We start from the raw sequence: 17871 nt of genomic DNA, 5'->3' as shown, positions 1-17871 counted from the left end.
GAGAAATCATCTGCTAGGAAAATGCAAGGAACTGGAGTACATCATGTTAAGTGAAATAAGCCAGTTGCATAAAGACAAGTATTGCATGTTTTCTCTCATATGTGGAAACTAAAACAACAACAAAAACAAACAAACAAAAAGATGTCCTCAGAGTAGAAGAGGGGCTATTAGGGAAAAAATCAGAATAAGTGGGTAAGAGGTAGTAGGAGAGAGGGGAGAAGGAGAGGGTAGAAGAGAGGACAGTCCTGATCAAGGTACTGTATATCCAAGTAAGGAAATGCCACAGTGAAACCCAGTATAATTAACATGTATTAATAATAATAAAAATAAATCATCTTCTATATGACTATAAATAAATAGGAGGAGGCTATTTTTCTGTCTCCTTCTCTGTCTCTGTGTATGTTTCTGTCTCTGTCTGATTTTGTTTGTATTGTTTTCCTTACTTCTGACATTCATTTTATTTATTTATTTTTTGTGGTACCAGGGATCAAACTCAAGGTGTCGCACATGCTAGGCAAGCTCTCTGCCAATGAGTTATATCCCTAGCTCTACTTCTGACATTAATCACCAAATTCTTTGCCAAAAGCATAAATTTCCTTTCAATATGATTAATCAGTTTATCAGTGTCAACATCTCAGGTCTCCTAGTTCTCTTGCGCAGGTGTCAGCTTCTTGTTCTCTAAGAGGTCCCACAGGGATTCTGGGATGTCCTTTCACTAGCATTACTGGGAATCTCATTTGCATTATGCTGGACCTTTTGTTTCCAAGATCTTGGAATTTTTTTTTTAACTTCTAATTTTAGGAAAAGGAGATGAAACTTTACAGAGTTGTATCTCTAAATAATAATAATAATAATAATAATAATAATAATAATACATTACCAACTCCTTAATTTATAGTTTCAGTGGGCATAAATTCTATATTGAAAATCATTTTTCCTCATATTTATGAAGGCAATGTATATTGTATTATAAGTTGTGGTGACAAATTCATGTCATTTTGCTTCCTAATTCTTTGTATATGATTTGTTCCTCATTCTGTAAGCTATTATGATTTTTTCTTTGTCCATTATCTAGAATTTCACAATCATGTTCTTCAGAATAGGATTTTTTAAAAATCCATCATTCCTTGTATAATAGATCCTCTCAATCTGTAAATCTTAAATTCTGAAAAACTTATTTTCTTATTTGGATCTTGGATTCCCCCCTGCCTTGTCTCTGGAATTTCTGATATTCAAACACTAGGTTGTTACTTGATCCTCTATTTTTTTTCCTTTTTTTTTTTTTTTAAATTGCATGTGGAGAGGTTGGAGTTGTAGTTCAGTGGTAGAGAGGCATGATTCTTGGCACCACATATAAATAAATAAAGTAAATAAAGGCCAATTAACAACTAAAAACTTTTTAAAAAATTGTGTGTGTGTGTGTGTGTGTGTGTGTGTGTGTGTGTATTTTGGGAGTCATAAATGTCCCACTTTTTTTCCTTCTAGTTTATTTGCAAAAATTTTAAACCTCTAGTCTTATAATATTTATTTTCAGTAGTTCCTTTTTTAAACTTCTTTCTCCAGAATATCTCTCTTTTTCCCCCTATTTTGACTGTCATCAGAAATATTATCCTACTTTTGTTTCATGGATTCAATATCTCTTTCTTACTGAGTCATTGTGAATGCTTGTGTTCCTGCCATTATTAGAAATAGGAGATATTGCCAGCAACTTAGAAGTTCAATTCTGGTCAGTTCTCTTTTCTGGTCAATTCTCCCTACCACACCCTACCTGAATTTTGAATTAATCATTACATTGATTTTCCTTAAAATTCAAATACATAGGTATATAACTTTGAACATTATATTATTTTGTTTATCTTAGATTGTTCTTCAAATCTAATCAGACTGCTTTTATTATTTGTTGCATGATTCTTTATTTTAACTTTAGGCTTTTGAAAACTGTGCACATTAGTGCAGTTGCAGTAATTCATTTACTTTTCTGTTGCATTGTAATTTATTACATACTCATTAAGTATTTCTCTAGAGTAGGTATTCCTAATCTTTTCTTGTGTAATAAAACCCTTTGTCAAACTTGTGAGCCTATGCATGTCTAGGTTTCTAAGTATATGGAAAATGCATAGGTTACAAAGAAAACAAATACTTAAAAAATTGAACTAGAATAATTAAAATATAACATTAAATTTTTCAAGAAGAAATGGACATGTATCTTTATCAGGGCACTAAATAAAAAGATCTAGTGGTGGGTGTAAGAGACATAATTTTGAAGTATGATGAGCCTAAAAATGTTGTTGTATTTGCAGGACCTGTAAATGAAGTTTGACAATATCTATGATTTTATTGACTAAGAAAGAAGTTCTGCTAATAATATTATGGTTTATTACCTCCCTTTATTAACAAAGGAAATGCTCCATTTCAATTAGAAGTAAGTGACAATAAATACACAACCATTAACTATGCAAGTTACTAGATCTAGAGAGTCTTCAATAGACTCCCTTTGGCTCTGTATGTACTAGAGATTACAAACTACTGCTCTAGAATATACCTTGCAGTGGAAATCCTGGGTCATAAATTATATTCACATTAATATTTACCAAGTAGTGACAAAATATTTTAGAAATTTATACTCTTAATAGCAGTGTATGAGGTTTATCTGACTAATTTTTTATTTTTGCCAATTTGGTCTTATAAGTGTGAAGATACATTTTACACCTGTTACTACAAATAGGTATGAATTGCAAAGTGGTGTAAATTATAAGGTGGTGCAGGGTGTAGTCTACTTGATGATGTTCCTGCTTGGTTTCATCCAAAGGCTGGACTTATACAACTGTACAGAAGGAAGCAGGAGAGTGGATTCAATCCTTGCCCAACTGAGTAGGTGGGCAGCAGCCACAGTCCAACTCTAGGTGTTTATGTTCTGGAGCTATATCCCTAGGTAAGTACCTTCTTGGTTTTAGTGTTATTATGTAGTCAGTAGATGGAGACATAGACCAACCCTTCCTTCATTAGGCTTTTGAGCATGTGTATCTATTTTTGGTGTATGTGTGTGTATATGTTTGTGTCTTTTAATTTTCCTTGATAAAAGCTACAGATATTGACTGGGTATTTTACTTTCAGGTGTGTGTGTGTGTGTGTAATGCTGGATTATATTAAAAAACTGCACTAAAGTTAGAAGTTGCATTATTATTATTAACAGTAATTGGTATTAAAAAAATAAAATCTTACATTCACTTTTCCTTACAGAATCTTACTCGAATCACTAGATATTTGTTAGGTAACTGTTGTGTGTTGAATATTGAATTAAATGTTTTTGGGAGGAAAATAAAACTAGCCACTGCATCCCTCCTCTTCTTTTTAAAAATGTATTTTACTAGTGTACTATAATTATACATAGCAGTGGGGTTCATTGTGACATATTCAGAAATGTACGTTACATCATTTGCTCCAATACATTTCCTAGTGCTCCTTCCAAACCCCGTAATCCTTGCTTTACTTTTCAGGTCTTCCTTCATTTATTTACAGATATTTTTAGATTAAAAGTGGAATTCATTGTGATGTATTCATACATGTATCCCTGTTCTTGAGTTTGTCAACAAGTCTTGGTATGTCTTTGTCAGTTTCTTTGTTGCTATTATTAGAATAAGTGATAGAAAAATTTAAATATTGAATTGTAAAATTTCTAATGTTTTTATTATTACAACAAAGTATTTTTTATTACTAAAACATGCATTGAATGGATATGCATTGTATCATTTTTAAATATTAAAAATGAATTAACTTTCTTTAGGTGTTGCTTTGGAAAGTGAATTTTAGTGCCAATGACATTTTAAAACTTGTTATCAATAAATGCAAACATTTTCCAAATATGGCTTTGCACATCTTTTGCTTTGAATAATCTGTGACTAGATCTTTTGTTATTTTTTTTTAGATTTTTATTTAATTAAATATGGCTTGTTTCTTTCCTAGGTATAAGTTGAGATTCCTTCTGTCTTTATGCACTTGTACACAGCCTGGAACATTTTTTCATGAACACCCCCCAAAACACCTGTATCCAATACTCTCCAAAGTATATATTTCTCTTTACCTCCACAAGTTGTCCTAGGTACCTAATAGCTGAGAAATTAACTTTTTTATTCTTGTTTCTTTTTTTTTTAATTGTACCAGGGTTTGAACTCAGGGGCATTTGACCACTAAGCCACATCCCCAGCCAAGTTTTGTATTTTATTTAGAGATAGAGTCTCACTGAGTTGCTTAGTGCCTCACTTTTGCCGAGGCTGGCTTTGAACTCTAAGATCTTCCTGCTTTAGCATCCCAAACCACTGGGATTATAAGCGTGTGCCGCCGTGCCTGGGCTAGTAATTCAATTTTTAACTTCTTTTAGCTTCTCTTGGCCCTCATGAACACTTTTACATTTTTATAATTTGTTCTGTTTTACCTAGTCTCAATATTGTGTTGAGGAATGGAGCATCAATTCATGTGCTTGTGGGACTCATTAGGTGTTTAAGGATACTGCCTGGGATGTGTCCATACACTCTATGATCTAAGTTCAGATGTTCTATCTCTTATGAAGGTTGACAGACATAATTTGTGGAAAATCAGAATGCTTTAGATAAAAATTTTGACTGAAAAACATTTCAAATTATGTTTTCAAAGTAGTGTAATAGGGCTCTTAACAGTAGGCTTCATATTCAAAATGAATTTCTTCACATATCTGGACAATTATTGTTAAAAATAACTTTCCTAGTTCATATATGAATACATGATCAGTATAACTCCTTATCATATACAACCACAAGAATGGGAAGTTATACTCCATATATGTGTAATATGTCAAAATGCACTCTACTGTTATGTATATTTTAAAAGAACAAATAAATTAAAAAGAGAAAAATATATATTTCCCAATTTTCCTATTCCTTTAGAGATTTTGGAGGCTTCTCTCACTTAGCATAAATTAAAAACCAAAAAGAAGGAAAGTGAAAGTCATAACTTTAAAGGCTACTTCGGTATAATTCCTGTTTTATACCCCTTTTAATTGGAAATCAGTTGTTTCTAAGCCTTTGTTTCTTGGAAAGAGGTATTTCTGACAATCCATGTTATAGAGGCTCTTTCATAATTACGTGTTTAACATGTGCTGAACCCTCATTTGATTGGTTAATCCTCAGACCTATTTAGCTGCCCTTCTCATTTTTTAACAGTGGTTGTAATAAAAATATATTTTATAAGCATATATATCTGTCCCCTTTTCTTTCATAGAATATCACTTATACCTATTTCACAGATGAGAAAATTAGATTCTATTATACGTAATATTTTATAGATCTGTTAACGAGTCTTTTACTTAATCCTTTCATACTCTTGTTCATTTCACTTCGTGATGTTGCTGTTTATATCTTACAGATTTAACCCACAAACAGCAAACAGGCTCAAAGATATTAAGTAGCTTGCTGGGGACAGCAAAATAGTTTAGAATTGGCTCAGGCATTTTCATTGTGCTCCTATAATTTAGTGCTTGAGTGTGTGAGCTGGTTCTTATTTATTTCTTCCCCTTTTCTGTTAAGTGATCTTGTATATTTATTTTGTAAATAGTGTTTTAATGAGAAACTTCATAGATATATTCTTGGCAACACTGATGTAAGTAGAATTATTTTGTCAATTTCTGTTCATAGTTTCTATTCATATTTCCACAGGCAGTAAAGAGAATTTCCTCTTTCTGCACATTTTTGCCAATTCTTGTAAGACTTTCATATTTGCACACCATAGGGGTTAGAAATGTCTTATTGGTATAATATCTATTTCTCGGATTTCCTGTGATCAAGCATCTTTTCACACATTTATAGGCCACGTTATTTTCCTTTTTGTTGAGGTCCCTGTTTATATTCTTCTCCCACATTCGTTTTGCTGGTCATGTTTTTCATATTGATTTGAATTTTTTTTTTTTAATGTTCTGAAGTTTGGTAGGTCAGCTTAGTAGCAGAGCATATGCTTAAGATGCGCAAGGCCTTGAGGTCAGTCTCCAGCACTAAAAATTAACAAACAACAAAACAAAAAAATATGGATTCTAATATCTACGTGTTATTGATCTAGGCTTTTATTTGTGGTTATTATTTAAATTTTTTAGGAGTTTATTTTGCCATATAAAAGTTTCTAAATTTATTAGTCTTTTATATTTTCTGCTTCTTTTTGGCCCTATTATGTTATACATTTACATTCCTTGTGTATGAAGATACTTTAATATTTTCTACCAGATGTTGTACAGTTTTGCTTTCAGTCCTTAAATATTTAATCTGTCTTACACTTACTGTGGTCACAGTGTAATGTATAGATTTAATTTGATTTTTTTCAATATTAGTAGGCCATTATTAAAGCAAAAGTTATTAAATAGTTGATCATTCCCTACTGATTTGTAATGTCAACTTAAATCAAATACCATTGGTTTAGGATACAAAATTCCACCTAAACGCAGATTATTTCTGCTGGCTGTAGTCTGTTACATTGTTATATTCCTGTTGAACTGTGCCAGAGGTAAGAAACCAGAATTACTGTTGCTTTTTATCCATCTTGTCTTTTGGCAGAGTATATATTCATTTATTATTACAACATTGTCTTGGCTATTCTTGATTGATCCTACTTCACAATCAATTATTTGTAAACAATTACTTGTTAAACTTAAGAAATTAAAAATCTCTCAAGTGTATTTTGATTGAAATTGTGTTAATTGAATATAGAGAAAATTGGGATGAATTTGCAAATTTATTTTTGGGTTTCTTCACCCAGCTTACGAGAGGTTTTGTGTAGTGTTTTTTAATGAAAATTAATATTTTTCTTAAAAAATTCTTTGTGCAGTTTTGTTCAGGGGCACTTTATACTTTTTGTAAGTTTTTGGTTTTGATATCCTTTCTTTCTCCTCCACCCCTCCCCTCATCTTTTCTTTCGCACCCCATCCTACCCCATGGTACGGATATTGAAACCAGGAGTGCTCTACCCCTGAGCTTTATCCCCAGCCCTTTTATTTTTTACCTTGAGACACTGAGGCAGACCTTGAACTTGTGAAGCTGCCTTAGCCTCCTGAGTAGTTGGGATTATAGGAATTTACCACTGTGCTCAGTTTCCTAATATGCTCTCCAAGTATGTTTTCTAACCATTTGTAAATGTTGCATAATTACTACTGAATTTTATACATTGATCTTGTGCTTGGCAGCCATGCCAGAGACTCTTATGAGTTTAAATTTTTTCTTTTTACAGATTTTTATTTTCTGACTTTCTATGTAGACAGACTTATTTTCAGCCAGTAATGACAGTTTTGTTTCTGTCTTTCCAGTCTTCACACTTCCTGTCACTTCCTTTCTTCTTCTTGCCTTTCCTTATTTTCTTCCTTATGTCCTCCCTATCATTCTCTTTTTCATTTTTCTCTCCATTTTTCCTTCTTTCACTTACTCTCCTCTTCCTATTTTACCCTCCTCATCCCCCTTTCTCTATGGTGCTGTAGGACCTCTGCAACGTTGAATATAGGATGTAAAAACAGGCATCCTCATCTTGTTTGGAACTTTAAAAAATTTTGTTAATTGTAAGTTTTCGTTAAATATCTTTTATGAGGTTATTAAGGAAATCTTCTCTTTCTAGTTTGCTAAGTTATTTACCTTTTATAATTATGAATGAATAGGGAATGTTATCAAAATATTTTTCTGCGTTTACTGAAATTATAATTTGTTTTTAATTCTTCAATTAATATTATGGTGAATTGTGCTATTGTATTTTTTAAAGTAAAGATTTCCCTGCATCTTGGGAGAAACCCTGTTTTATTGTTAGGTATTGTTGATGTGAATTTATAATGTGTGTTACATTGTAACCATGGATTGTGGTTTGAATGTCTTTGGTAATCATTGAAACTTGCTTTCTTTCCTAATGTATCCTCAATTTCATAAACATTTTATTGCATTTTAAAACATTTTCTACTATGCAAGCACATTCTCCACCCCCACCTCCCACACACAATTGCCCTAACTTTTAAAGATGGGTATACAGGGCCTTAAAATGTTCACATTTAACCTCTCTTATCATCTTTCATATTGTGTCTATTCTTTTTTTACCTTGTTTTTAAGTACATCTTTCATTTCTTTCTTTCTCTTACAAAACTAGTGACAGTTTAGATAGGTATTTAGTAATTTTTTTGTTTACTGTATTTTCATTTCTTTAAGTTAAGGAAATTCTTGTTGCTAGTATTGTCTGGGTGGTAAAAATCTTTTTTATTTTTTCCCTAAAAATGTCTTTATTTTGCCTTCTCTCATGAAAGTTTAATTTGATATAGAATTCCCAGTTTTCAGTTATTTATTTGGATAATCTAAAGAAATTATTCCATTGACCTGAGGCCCTATTTTGAAGCATCTCAGAAAATAAATGCTGCTATATGATATTAAGATATGATAATATCATTCATTATTAAGAGCAAACTGAGTTTCAGTTATCAAGAAGCTGGAATAGTATTCTATGTGGGAAGCATCATGACTTTCTTAGACCAATTTCCAGGTTTCCTTTTAGGCATTTATTTTTACCATTACATTTTGCTTATTTATAAACATGCTTATACACTTGTATTTACTTTTTAAAAGTGAATTACTTAGTTGTAAGCATTATGTAATCATTGTTACATATTATAAAAATGATGAATTGAAACCACCTTTCATAAGTTTAGATTTTAAAATTTAAATGAGCCTACAAAATTTTACTACAAATCTAGACTGCATTGCACATACAAAAAACCAGAAAGGTGTCTTCTTCAGACAGAATCTTATTCTAGGTGTTATCATTTTACTCTTTATGTTGCAAAGCTAAAAAGTCAATTCTATATTTCATAACTTGGCATCTTAAACATCTTAAAGAAGAGATGTAAGGCAAATACCAATGTCATAATGTACATATCAAAACATTATGTAGTTTTGTACACATTATATACTTATACATAATCACTCTATGACTTCACTATTGTAATAAGACAGCTGTTTAAAAACATAATAAAATTTCCTAGCCTTGTTCAAAGCTAGAAAATATAGGTCACTCTCTTGAGATCTGTTTTGCTTTATGAATCTTACATAATTAATTTGGTATTTGCCAGGGGTTGTTTGTTTGCTTTTTTGTTCCTGAATATCATTCCACTATATGAGAGAGTATAAGACATTAAGATACCTAAATCTTCATGAATTTCTCACAAAGACATCATTCCTTCTGAACCCAGAGCATAAAATTTATACTCGGTAGGCCTTTCATCACCAATATCATTAGTATTCATTATGTAGAGTAGTCTCATCTCCCATTTTATATAATGATATAGAGTACAGCCTATATATTAACACCTGTGTTCTGTAATCACCCGAATTATTATTATAATATAACCACTGTCCATTTATGTTAGCCTCACCCAATAGTAACTCATATTTATAATAATTTTTGTCACCTATCTTGTGTGAGAATGTGAGTAGCATGGGATAGAAATAATTCAGCCAGATTATATATTAATTGCTTGAAATAAACTTCAACTTATTTTTTATAGAGATTCCAAGTCAGAAAAAACTCTGGGAAATGTGATCTTGTAACTTGATTGTTTTAAGGGTAGCAGTGTTACAAGGTGTATAGGCAAATATCTTGTGTAAACATGAATGGCATCATCAAAATTTCTTGGCTTTAATTGTATTGAAAATGTATACTTAAAAAGTAAATACTGTAGGAAGAGCCAACTTTAAAGCCAACTGCTAAAGTCTATACAGTCTGATATGCCCGGGGAATCATTAGTTCCATCAGAAATAGCCAAAGACACATGAATGACCACCATCAAACTTCCATCATTTCAAAGAAATTTATTGTTTTCTCTTTTTCTTATGTTATTACAATTTGATTCTGGTAAATCATCTGATCTTCTTCTTTTCTTCACTTTTCTTCTCCCCTTGTGCTCATTCCCCTAGGATTAGTGACTAAAACCCTGACAAGAGTTCAGTATAGGAAATTAAGTTTCACAGGTACCACTAAAATTTATTTTTAATTTCTCTCCTGTAAAAGTTGTAAATAATCCATTAAAAAGTTTTCCCTTTTAAAATAGTAGAAATTTTTCTTAAACTAAGTTTAAAAGAATTTATAATGATATCATTTAGGATCCAAATTCTGTCCTTGTGTCATCATGGATACCAAATTCATTCAAGAGGTGTATTCCTGACAGATTAATGATATATTTTTTTGTTTACCATATTATGAAAATTTGATACATAAAGAAAAACTGAAAAAATATTTGTTAAACATTATATACCCATCAACTTACATCTACCATCAATATTTTACCAGATTTTCTTATATCATTCTGTGTATTTATCCATCTCTGTATCCCTCCATTAATTCAAGTAATTTTTTGAGTGTATTTGTAACTATAGATATCATTGTACTTTTCTTTAAATAGTTTAGCATGTTTATTATTAACTAGAGTTTAATATTAGTTTTTCATTTAATCAATTGTATTCAACAAATATGAATGTAACAACATTCTGACAAATGCATGCCTGTTTCACTGAAATGCATATCAAGTTATAGAATATTAACATAACCTCAGAAAAGTTCCCTCATGCCCCAGCCCAGTTGATACCTGAAATCATCCCTCCCCCACAATGACAGCCACTATTCTGATTTTAAAAATACCATTGATAGGTTTTTATTTGTTCTATGGGCTAAATATGTACTATTCTAAAAACAACACTCTGTCTGCTGTGCAAAGAATGAATTGTGGGAGAACAAAAGTGAAGTTGTGGACAACAAAAGTCTGTAAAGGGATTTGGGAAGCCTTTGCATTAGCATAGGTGAGACCATGTAGCTTGGAATAGTATGGTAGCAATGGAGGTGATCACAGAATATTGTGGTAGTGGGTTGGATGGGCATTCCTGTGTGGTGTTATACTTCCTGAGATGAGCAAGACTTGAGGAATAGTTTGAGGATAGGAGAATCAACGTTCTGTTTTGGACTGGTTATATTTAAAATACCTATTATGCTAGATCTCAGGGCTGAGGCACACATTGTTCTTCATATTAATGTCTTTTTGTTTTGGTTATTGTCAGTTATAATACACTCTATAACTAGCTCAGTGATTATATGTACTTGTAAATGGATTAGGTAGACTAAGCCAACCTGTTATCAATTTTATGATGACCAGAATTAAAAACAAAAACAAAAACATGTAAAACAGGACATGTTAGTTTAACCAGGATTTTTGCTATAGTAGTTGTATTACATTTATCACAGTCATACTTCCCATATTCTGTGTTAATGAAATTCCCTTAAGTGAATAAATTTCATAAAAAAGACACTATATAATGGTACAGTTAATGTATTCATTGAAGCCCACTTTGTTAATAATTGTGGGATTTCAAGACCAGACAAGTTGGAGGCTTTTCTCCTAGTAAAATTTCAATGAATAGCAGGTTTATCATGAAGAGAATATAAATCTTAACCAGATAAATATACCAAAAACTAAATAGTTTGCTATAGAAATTTAATAGTGGAAGAAGAAATAAGAGTTGTGCTAGGGTTTTTAAGAAGTCTTTTAAGTCAGAGGAGATAGTTTTGAGAGGCAGTTTGAGTTTTTATAGGTAGATTACAGGGAGGGCAATTTTAGTGTAAGTGAATGGCAATTGTAGGGATTATTTAAGCAATGGCAAATATCCTTATTTACCTATAGCATAAGAAAGGCAGTCACATTTATTCAACACACATTCACAATAAATGCCTGTTTTTTTTCTGGATAACAAGGTCTTTTAAATAAATATTACTTTCATATCTTGCCTTTAAGAAATTCAGAGGCTATTAGAAGAGATAGTTGTATATGCGTACAAGTATAAGGAATGTGCATGTTTCATTGCATGACATTAAAAAGTACTGAATAAAATATTTTGCATTTTTTTATTCAATCATAACACTCCCCACCACCCCGAGCTAGGTATTAAATTCAACATTTTAGTTTATGGGAAATATAGAATCTAATAAATAAAAGTTCATAATTCTAGTTAACTGTAGTTCATAATCATTTCTTCTTGACTTCTAAGCCCTTCCTCCAACTGTGCTACACTGAATAACTATAAAACATGTAACAAGAAATGTAATGGAGGCAAATTATAAAACCTATGTTAGAATAGAAGAGAAAGAAATAATTTCTTCTTGAAAAAGTTGGTAGAGTTGTAAAAAGATAACATCTGTGAAGTGTGGCAAAAAAAGCTAAGTTTATGTTGATAAATAATATAGTAAAATAAAACTTATCAAGAATTTTAACATCTTTCACCCCAGAATTTAAGGGTTAAATTGCTCAATTCTTTTAAAATCCATGATTCTCTATTTTTTTTTTTTTTTTTTTTGCTCTCAGAGGGCACACTATTTTAAATAAAAAAGACTATTCTTATTAAGGAAGGATGGAATGGAAAAAGAAAAGGTGGAAACTGTAAGAAGACTGGTCTTAGTAAATGGTGGAAATAGATGCTCCAGAGCAGCTGTGAGCTGAAATACAAGGGGATTTTTAAAAATATTGCTGTAGTATTGGAGCTTCTAAAAGACTCAAATAAAGGATGTTAAAAGGACTTTGGATTGCTGGATTCCAATCATGGTTCTTCCTTTGTTAAGAATGAATCATGTAGATCCTAGTTTTAGAAGGGCTTTGATGATTATCCTAATATTCATAATGTGAGGCAGGCAATGGGTTGTATATTTCTTTATTGGATCTTTTTTGAGAGTGGACAAATCCTAAGTGTGCAGCTTGATACATTTTTCAAACAGAACTCATCATTCAGGTTCTTATAGATTGGACTTCAATATTTTAAAATCATTAAGGCCCAATTTCCTGGTGATTAAGCAGTGCTCTTTTAAAAATGAATAGACACTATCAACCTGGTAGCAGGAAAGTGATAAAGAGGAAAATAGACTTGAGAGGGGCCCTGGGCATGGCTAAGAGATAACAAAACCAGTGATGTTTAATATTTTTCTTTTTCTTGCTGTATCATCAATCTTATTTTTCAGTCTAAAGAAAGATGTTAAATATTGTGATCTTTAGAATTGGATATTTGGATATTTAGGATAGTTATGTCTATTATTTGTGGGCAAAATATACTCTTGAGAGTTTAAAAACAAAGAGGCATATCGGATTACTCACAGGAATGGTAGTAAAGTTTAGAATAATAATCTGGGATACAAATGAAAATCAGAATATAGGAAAAAGTAAACACTGCTTAGAAATTATTGGGGAGGTGACTAGAGTATTTATCTGCATGAAGAATCAAAATTATATGATTATATAAATTAGTTAATGAAAGAAAAAGGAAGATCGCTGAGTGCTGGAGAATTTGGGACTACTTAAATTATATATACCCATAATTTTTTGCTTCAAAAATATATATGGAGAGGCGGGAAAATAATACATTAGTTACAACTGTTTGATTCTAAGTAATTAATAATCTAATTTAAAGTTAGTTTTTAATAGAAAGGTGATTTAGTTACTCATATAACCAAAAGAACATTTGTGAATTTGATTTTAGACACAGCTTGATCAAGGAGTTAAAGTAACTGCATTGGACATCCTCTCCCCCTCCTTCTCACAACTCTGATTTTTCATTTAGACTTTCTCCATGTATGGGCAAAGATTGGCTCCAGAAGCATTCTCTCTATGTTTAACAACTCTAGCCGGAAGTGTTCCCTTTTTTTTTCTCCTACAGGGACAATAACCTTGGATTGAGTTTGGTTAGCCTGACTTGGCTCAATTGAAATGCTGAATGAATCACTGTGGCAAGAAGGATTTTGTTTTTAATTGACTAGGCCAATGTTCGGTTCTTTCCACTATTTACAAAAGATTGGATCAGCCCTGTCTAGAAGCACATAAACTTAAATGGATGGACCATTGACTCATCAAAAGAAGGATACTTTTACCAGAAGAGACTGTGCAAGACAAACACACACACACACACACACACACACATATATATATATATATATATATATGTTCAATTTAAAATCATTGAGAAAGGAGATTTAAGAGGACGAAGGAAAAGTAAATAGGTGACAGAGGGAGGAGAGGAAGGACAAAAGGGAGAAGGAAAAGGAGCAGAGAGATTGAAAAATAAGGAAGAAAGAAAAATAGGAGAGATGAGATACCAGAAGGCAGAGAGGATAAGATTCATATGATAGAAAGGTGTATAGGGACTAATTAGAGGAGCTGTGCACATACAGAGTCTGCAAACAAGACAATATTCAGAAGCTTTATATGAGCATTCCATGTTGAAAATAACGGAGTCCTATGTATGGCCTTACAAGCAGACTTTTTCTGTGACTATAATACACCTAATCTGATCCTGTGTTGAGAGAATCACATGTTTCAAGGCCTTTCATACTTTTGTTAGATGCAAGTGTCTTTTCAAAACTTTCTTCACAGCCTCTTTTACTTCCTTATTCCTCAGGCTATAGATGATGGGATTCAACATTGGGGTTATCACTCCATAAGACAGTCCAATGATTTCATCAGATACTTTGGTGTTCTTTGACTTGGGTTTCATGTACATAAAAAGGGCTGACCCATAGAATAAGATCACCACAGTCAGGTGGGCTGAACAGGTAGAAAAGGCTTTTTTTCTCCCCTCAGCAGAATTAATTCTTAGGATGGAAGAGAGAATGAAAATATAGGATACAAAAATTAACAGCAGAGGAATCACTAATAAAACAACACTTGCCACTGTCAGAATAAGCACATTCATTGATATATCTGAGCACACAAGTTTTAGAAGAGCCAGGATCTCACAGGTAAGATGATCAATAACATTGTTACCACAGAAAGGCAACACCATTGTCATGACTGTTTGCACTAAGGAGTTCATGCAGCCTATGGCCCAGGACCATGCAGCCAAGTGCATGTATAACACCTTGTTCATGATGATGGGGTACCTCAGTGGGTTGTGGATGGCTACATACCTGTCATAGGCCATCACAGCCAGGAGGATACATTCAGTGCAGCCCAAGCCAAGGGAGATAACCATCTGCAGAGCACATCCAAGAAAGGAGATGGATTTTATTTCTGACATAAATATAATAAGCATTTGGGGAATAGTTGATGATGTGTAACAGATGTCTAAGAATGAGAGATTTCCAAGAAAGAAGTACATAGGGGTATGGAGGCGAGGATCCAGGATGCTGATGATAATGAGGAGACTGTTTCCTAGTAGGATAATCTTGTACATGATGAGGCAGAGCACAAAGAGAAAATGCTGTAGTTCTGGGTATTGAGAAAGCCCCACTAGGAGGAATTCAGTCACTGCAGAATAATTCCCCATCTTCATTTGTCCTTGTCATCTACAGAGTTCATGTGAGGACATGAATCAGGAAAATCTGACTTTTTGATGTAGATATATCTAATCATTTTTCTTCCATTATTATTATTATTTTATTTCTGACCTTAAGTGTTGGACAGAAAGCTCTGAAGACTGGAACATAGCCTCCTTAATTTTCTACATGTAGGAAGAATTTTCACAATTATGAGGATTAGCATTATCAGGAATAATGCATGAGAACCCTTACCATGTTATTTGCCTTTAACAATCACACACCTGGAATCTTTAGCCTTTGTCTTTCCTCTCAAAATCAGTGTTTCCTTCAGGAACTTCAGTTGTCTGAGTTTTGAACTTTTTTTTCTTTTTTTACCTTTTTAAATTTTATCCTTTCGAGTTATACTTTACAGATTAATTTTATTATTTTTCTTTTCCCACATTTTTATTGATGCATGATAGTCATACATAATTATGAGATTTATTCATATTTGTACATGTAAAAAATGTAGTGATATAATTTGGCCAAAGTTTTGGCCTTTTCAACTTTCTCCCTCCCAACTCATATTTTTCTAAGTTCTTTCTACTTATAACTTTGTCATTATAACGTATATAACCTTATAACCTATATCATTAATAACTCAGTTGTGTTCCACTAGTTTTATGCTTATTCTTTTAACATGCTCAATCATGTGTGTAAATTTATTATATAAAGGACTCATCTTTATATTATACATTACTATACATTTCTTTAGGCTCGTTTGTATCCCCAAAGCTTGAAGGTGTAGATGAAAGTCTTACTGCTTGGCTGGTCACAGATGACAGGACTGTCTTCCTATACGGGACAGACAGGATAGAAAAATAATTTCATCTTCATTTTTTTTCCTGGACATTTGTCTTCCTTTTAGAGAGTATCGCTTGGACAGTGATTTTCGGTAAGGCTAAAAAAAAAAAAAAAAAAAAAAAGATACTACCAGTATTAGTATATTGAAAAATATTTCCTTCTTCCTATCTTTCCTTTCCTGTCTATTCACTTTGGCCACATGGACTTATTCCACAAAGGAAAGAGTTAAGACAGCAGTTTTAATTTGTTGTAAGACATTTGTGGAAGAAGAGAGGGAGGACAGAGAGGAAAAGAAGAAGAAAAGAAGGAAAAGTAGTCAACATTTACTGTTAAATAAAGTGCACTAAAGATTTGTATTCTGGGTGGGGTTCTTGGAAAGAAAGGAGTGAAAAGTGGCTTCCTTTTGCTCTATCCAAAAAACTTGCAGGTAAAGTTGCATTATTTTTTGGAAATCAAGGATGAATAAGAGAAAGAAAACCCAGTCATGTTGCCAAAAACATAGTTAACCCATCATGAAAAGTCTATCTTAACTCCCTCAGTTTTATATCCTCTTCTCACTTTTAATATTACTCCTCCCATGATGATATCAAGGAAGGAGTTACTGGGTGGGTTTGCCCTGGAATAATCTTCATCAGGACCCTGATAAAAGTCACACCAACAGAGGAATACAGTCTAAGGAAACAATGTGCTGCCTATGCAACACAGCTTAAAAGACCTCCGGCCCATCCTCCAGTCATTCTTTGGTCCCTTTGAGGTAGAAATTCTGAAACCACTGGTGACACTTCCAGTTCTCTGCAATGACCATTAATTAAAAAATTTTATATTACTTAATAGTATACTTGGATGTACCTTGTATTCTTTGCATATATAGTCATAAAATTGATTGACCAGAGCTTTATTAGCTCTGACACATTTGCATAAAAATGATACCTTAATTTGATAAGATAATTTGCAATAATTTGATTAGTCATCGTCAAACACTATAGTCTTTCTTCTTTCTGCCTTTGTACATGCTGTTTTCTTAAACTGGAAGAAGGACTTCTTTCAATTCAGATATTATCTTTTCTAGAAAACTTTCTCACCTCCTGTTGGGAGGGTGATGCCCCTTCTATGTGCTGTCACACAACCCTGTGCTTCTTGCTCTCATACTTATTCATTTGACACAAACTATGCCATATACACTGTGATTTATAGTAAGGGTCCAGTATGAGACTTTCCAAACGGACATTGGATGCAGAATAACTAATGGGATTTTAAGAAACAAATAATTTATATGCTATCTAACACTTTAATGTGAAAAATTATTGGAAATTATTTTATCAAATTAAAATATCAATTTTACCCAAATGTGTCAGCCAATAAAGGTTTCATAAATCCAATTTATGACTTATGACTGGGTATGCGAAGCATACAGTTACATCCAATTATACAATTAAGTGAAGTTACTTATTTTTATTAATGCTTGGAATTCCACATTAATGTCTGAAAATTTGTCAATATAATATATGAAATGAATCGGTTACAAAAATAAGATTCATTGCCATCTAACTCTATGTGTAAGAGCATTTGATAGAATACAGTATTCATTCTTGGTACAAACTTTTGGTAATTTAGACTGAGGAAAATAAATCATTAAGATGATAAAATCATCTCTCTCAAAGTGTTGGTCAATATAATTTCAAGTGTTGAGATGCTGGAAGTATTTTC

The 17871-nt window shown here is 32.4% G+C and overlaps 1 protein-coding gene across 1 annotated transcript; it reads right to left on the bottom strand.

Annotated features, from left to right (window-relative positions):
• Positions 1 to 14390: 14390 nt before the first annotated feature.
• Positions 14391 to 15335, bottom strand: LOC117794621 (olfactory receptor 13D1-like). The gene has a single exon (XM_027943031.2). The coding sequence runs from the start codon at positions 15333 to 15335 to the stop codon at positions 14391 to 14393; it is 945 nt and encodes a 314-aa protein (XP_027798832.2).
• Positions 15336 to 17871: the final 2536 nt, after the last annotated feature.

This window comes from Marmota flaviventris, chromosome 13 (assembly GCF_047511675.1).
Source record: "Marmota flaviventris isolate mMarFla1 chromosome 13, mMarFla1.hap1, whole genome shotgun sequence".
Taxonomy (NCBI): Eukaryota; Metazoa; Chordata; class Mammalia; order Rodentia; family Sciuridae; genus Marmota; species Marmota flaviventris.
This window is presented reverse-complemented; position numbering and strand designations above follow the sequence as displayed.

Coding starts and splice junctions, on each gene's coding strand:
- LOC117794621 (XM_027943031.2), bottom strand. CDS start 15,335: ATGAAGATGGGGAATTATTCTGCAGTGACTGAATTCCTCCTAGTGGGG.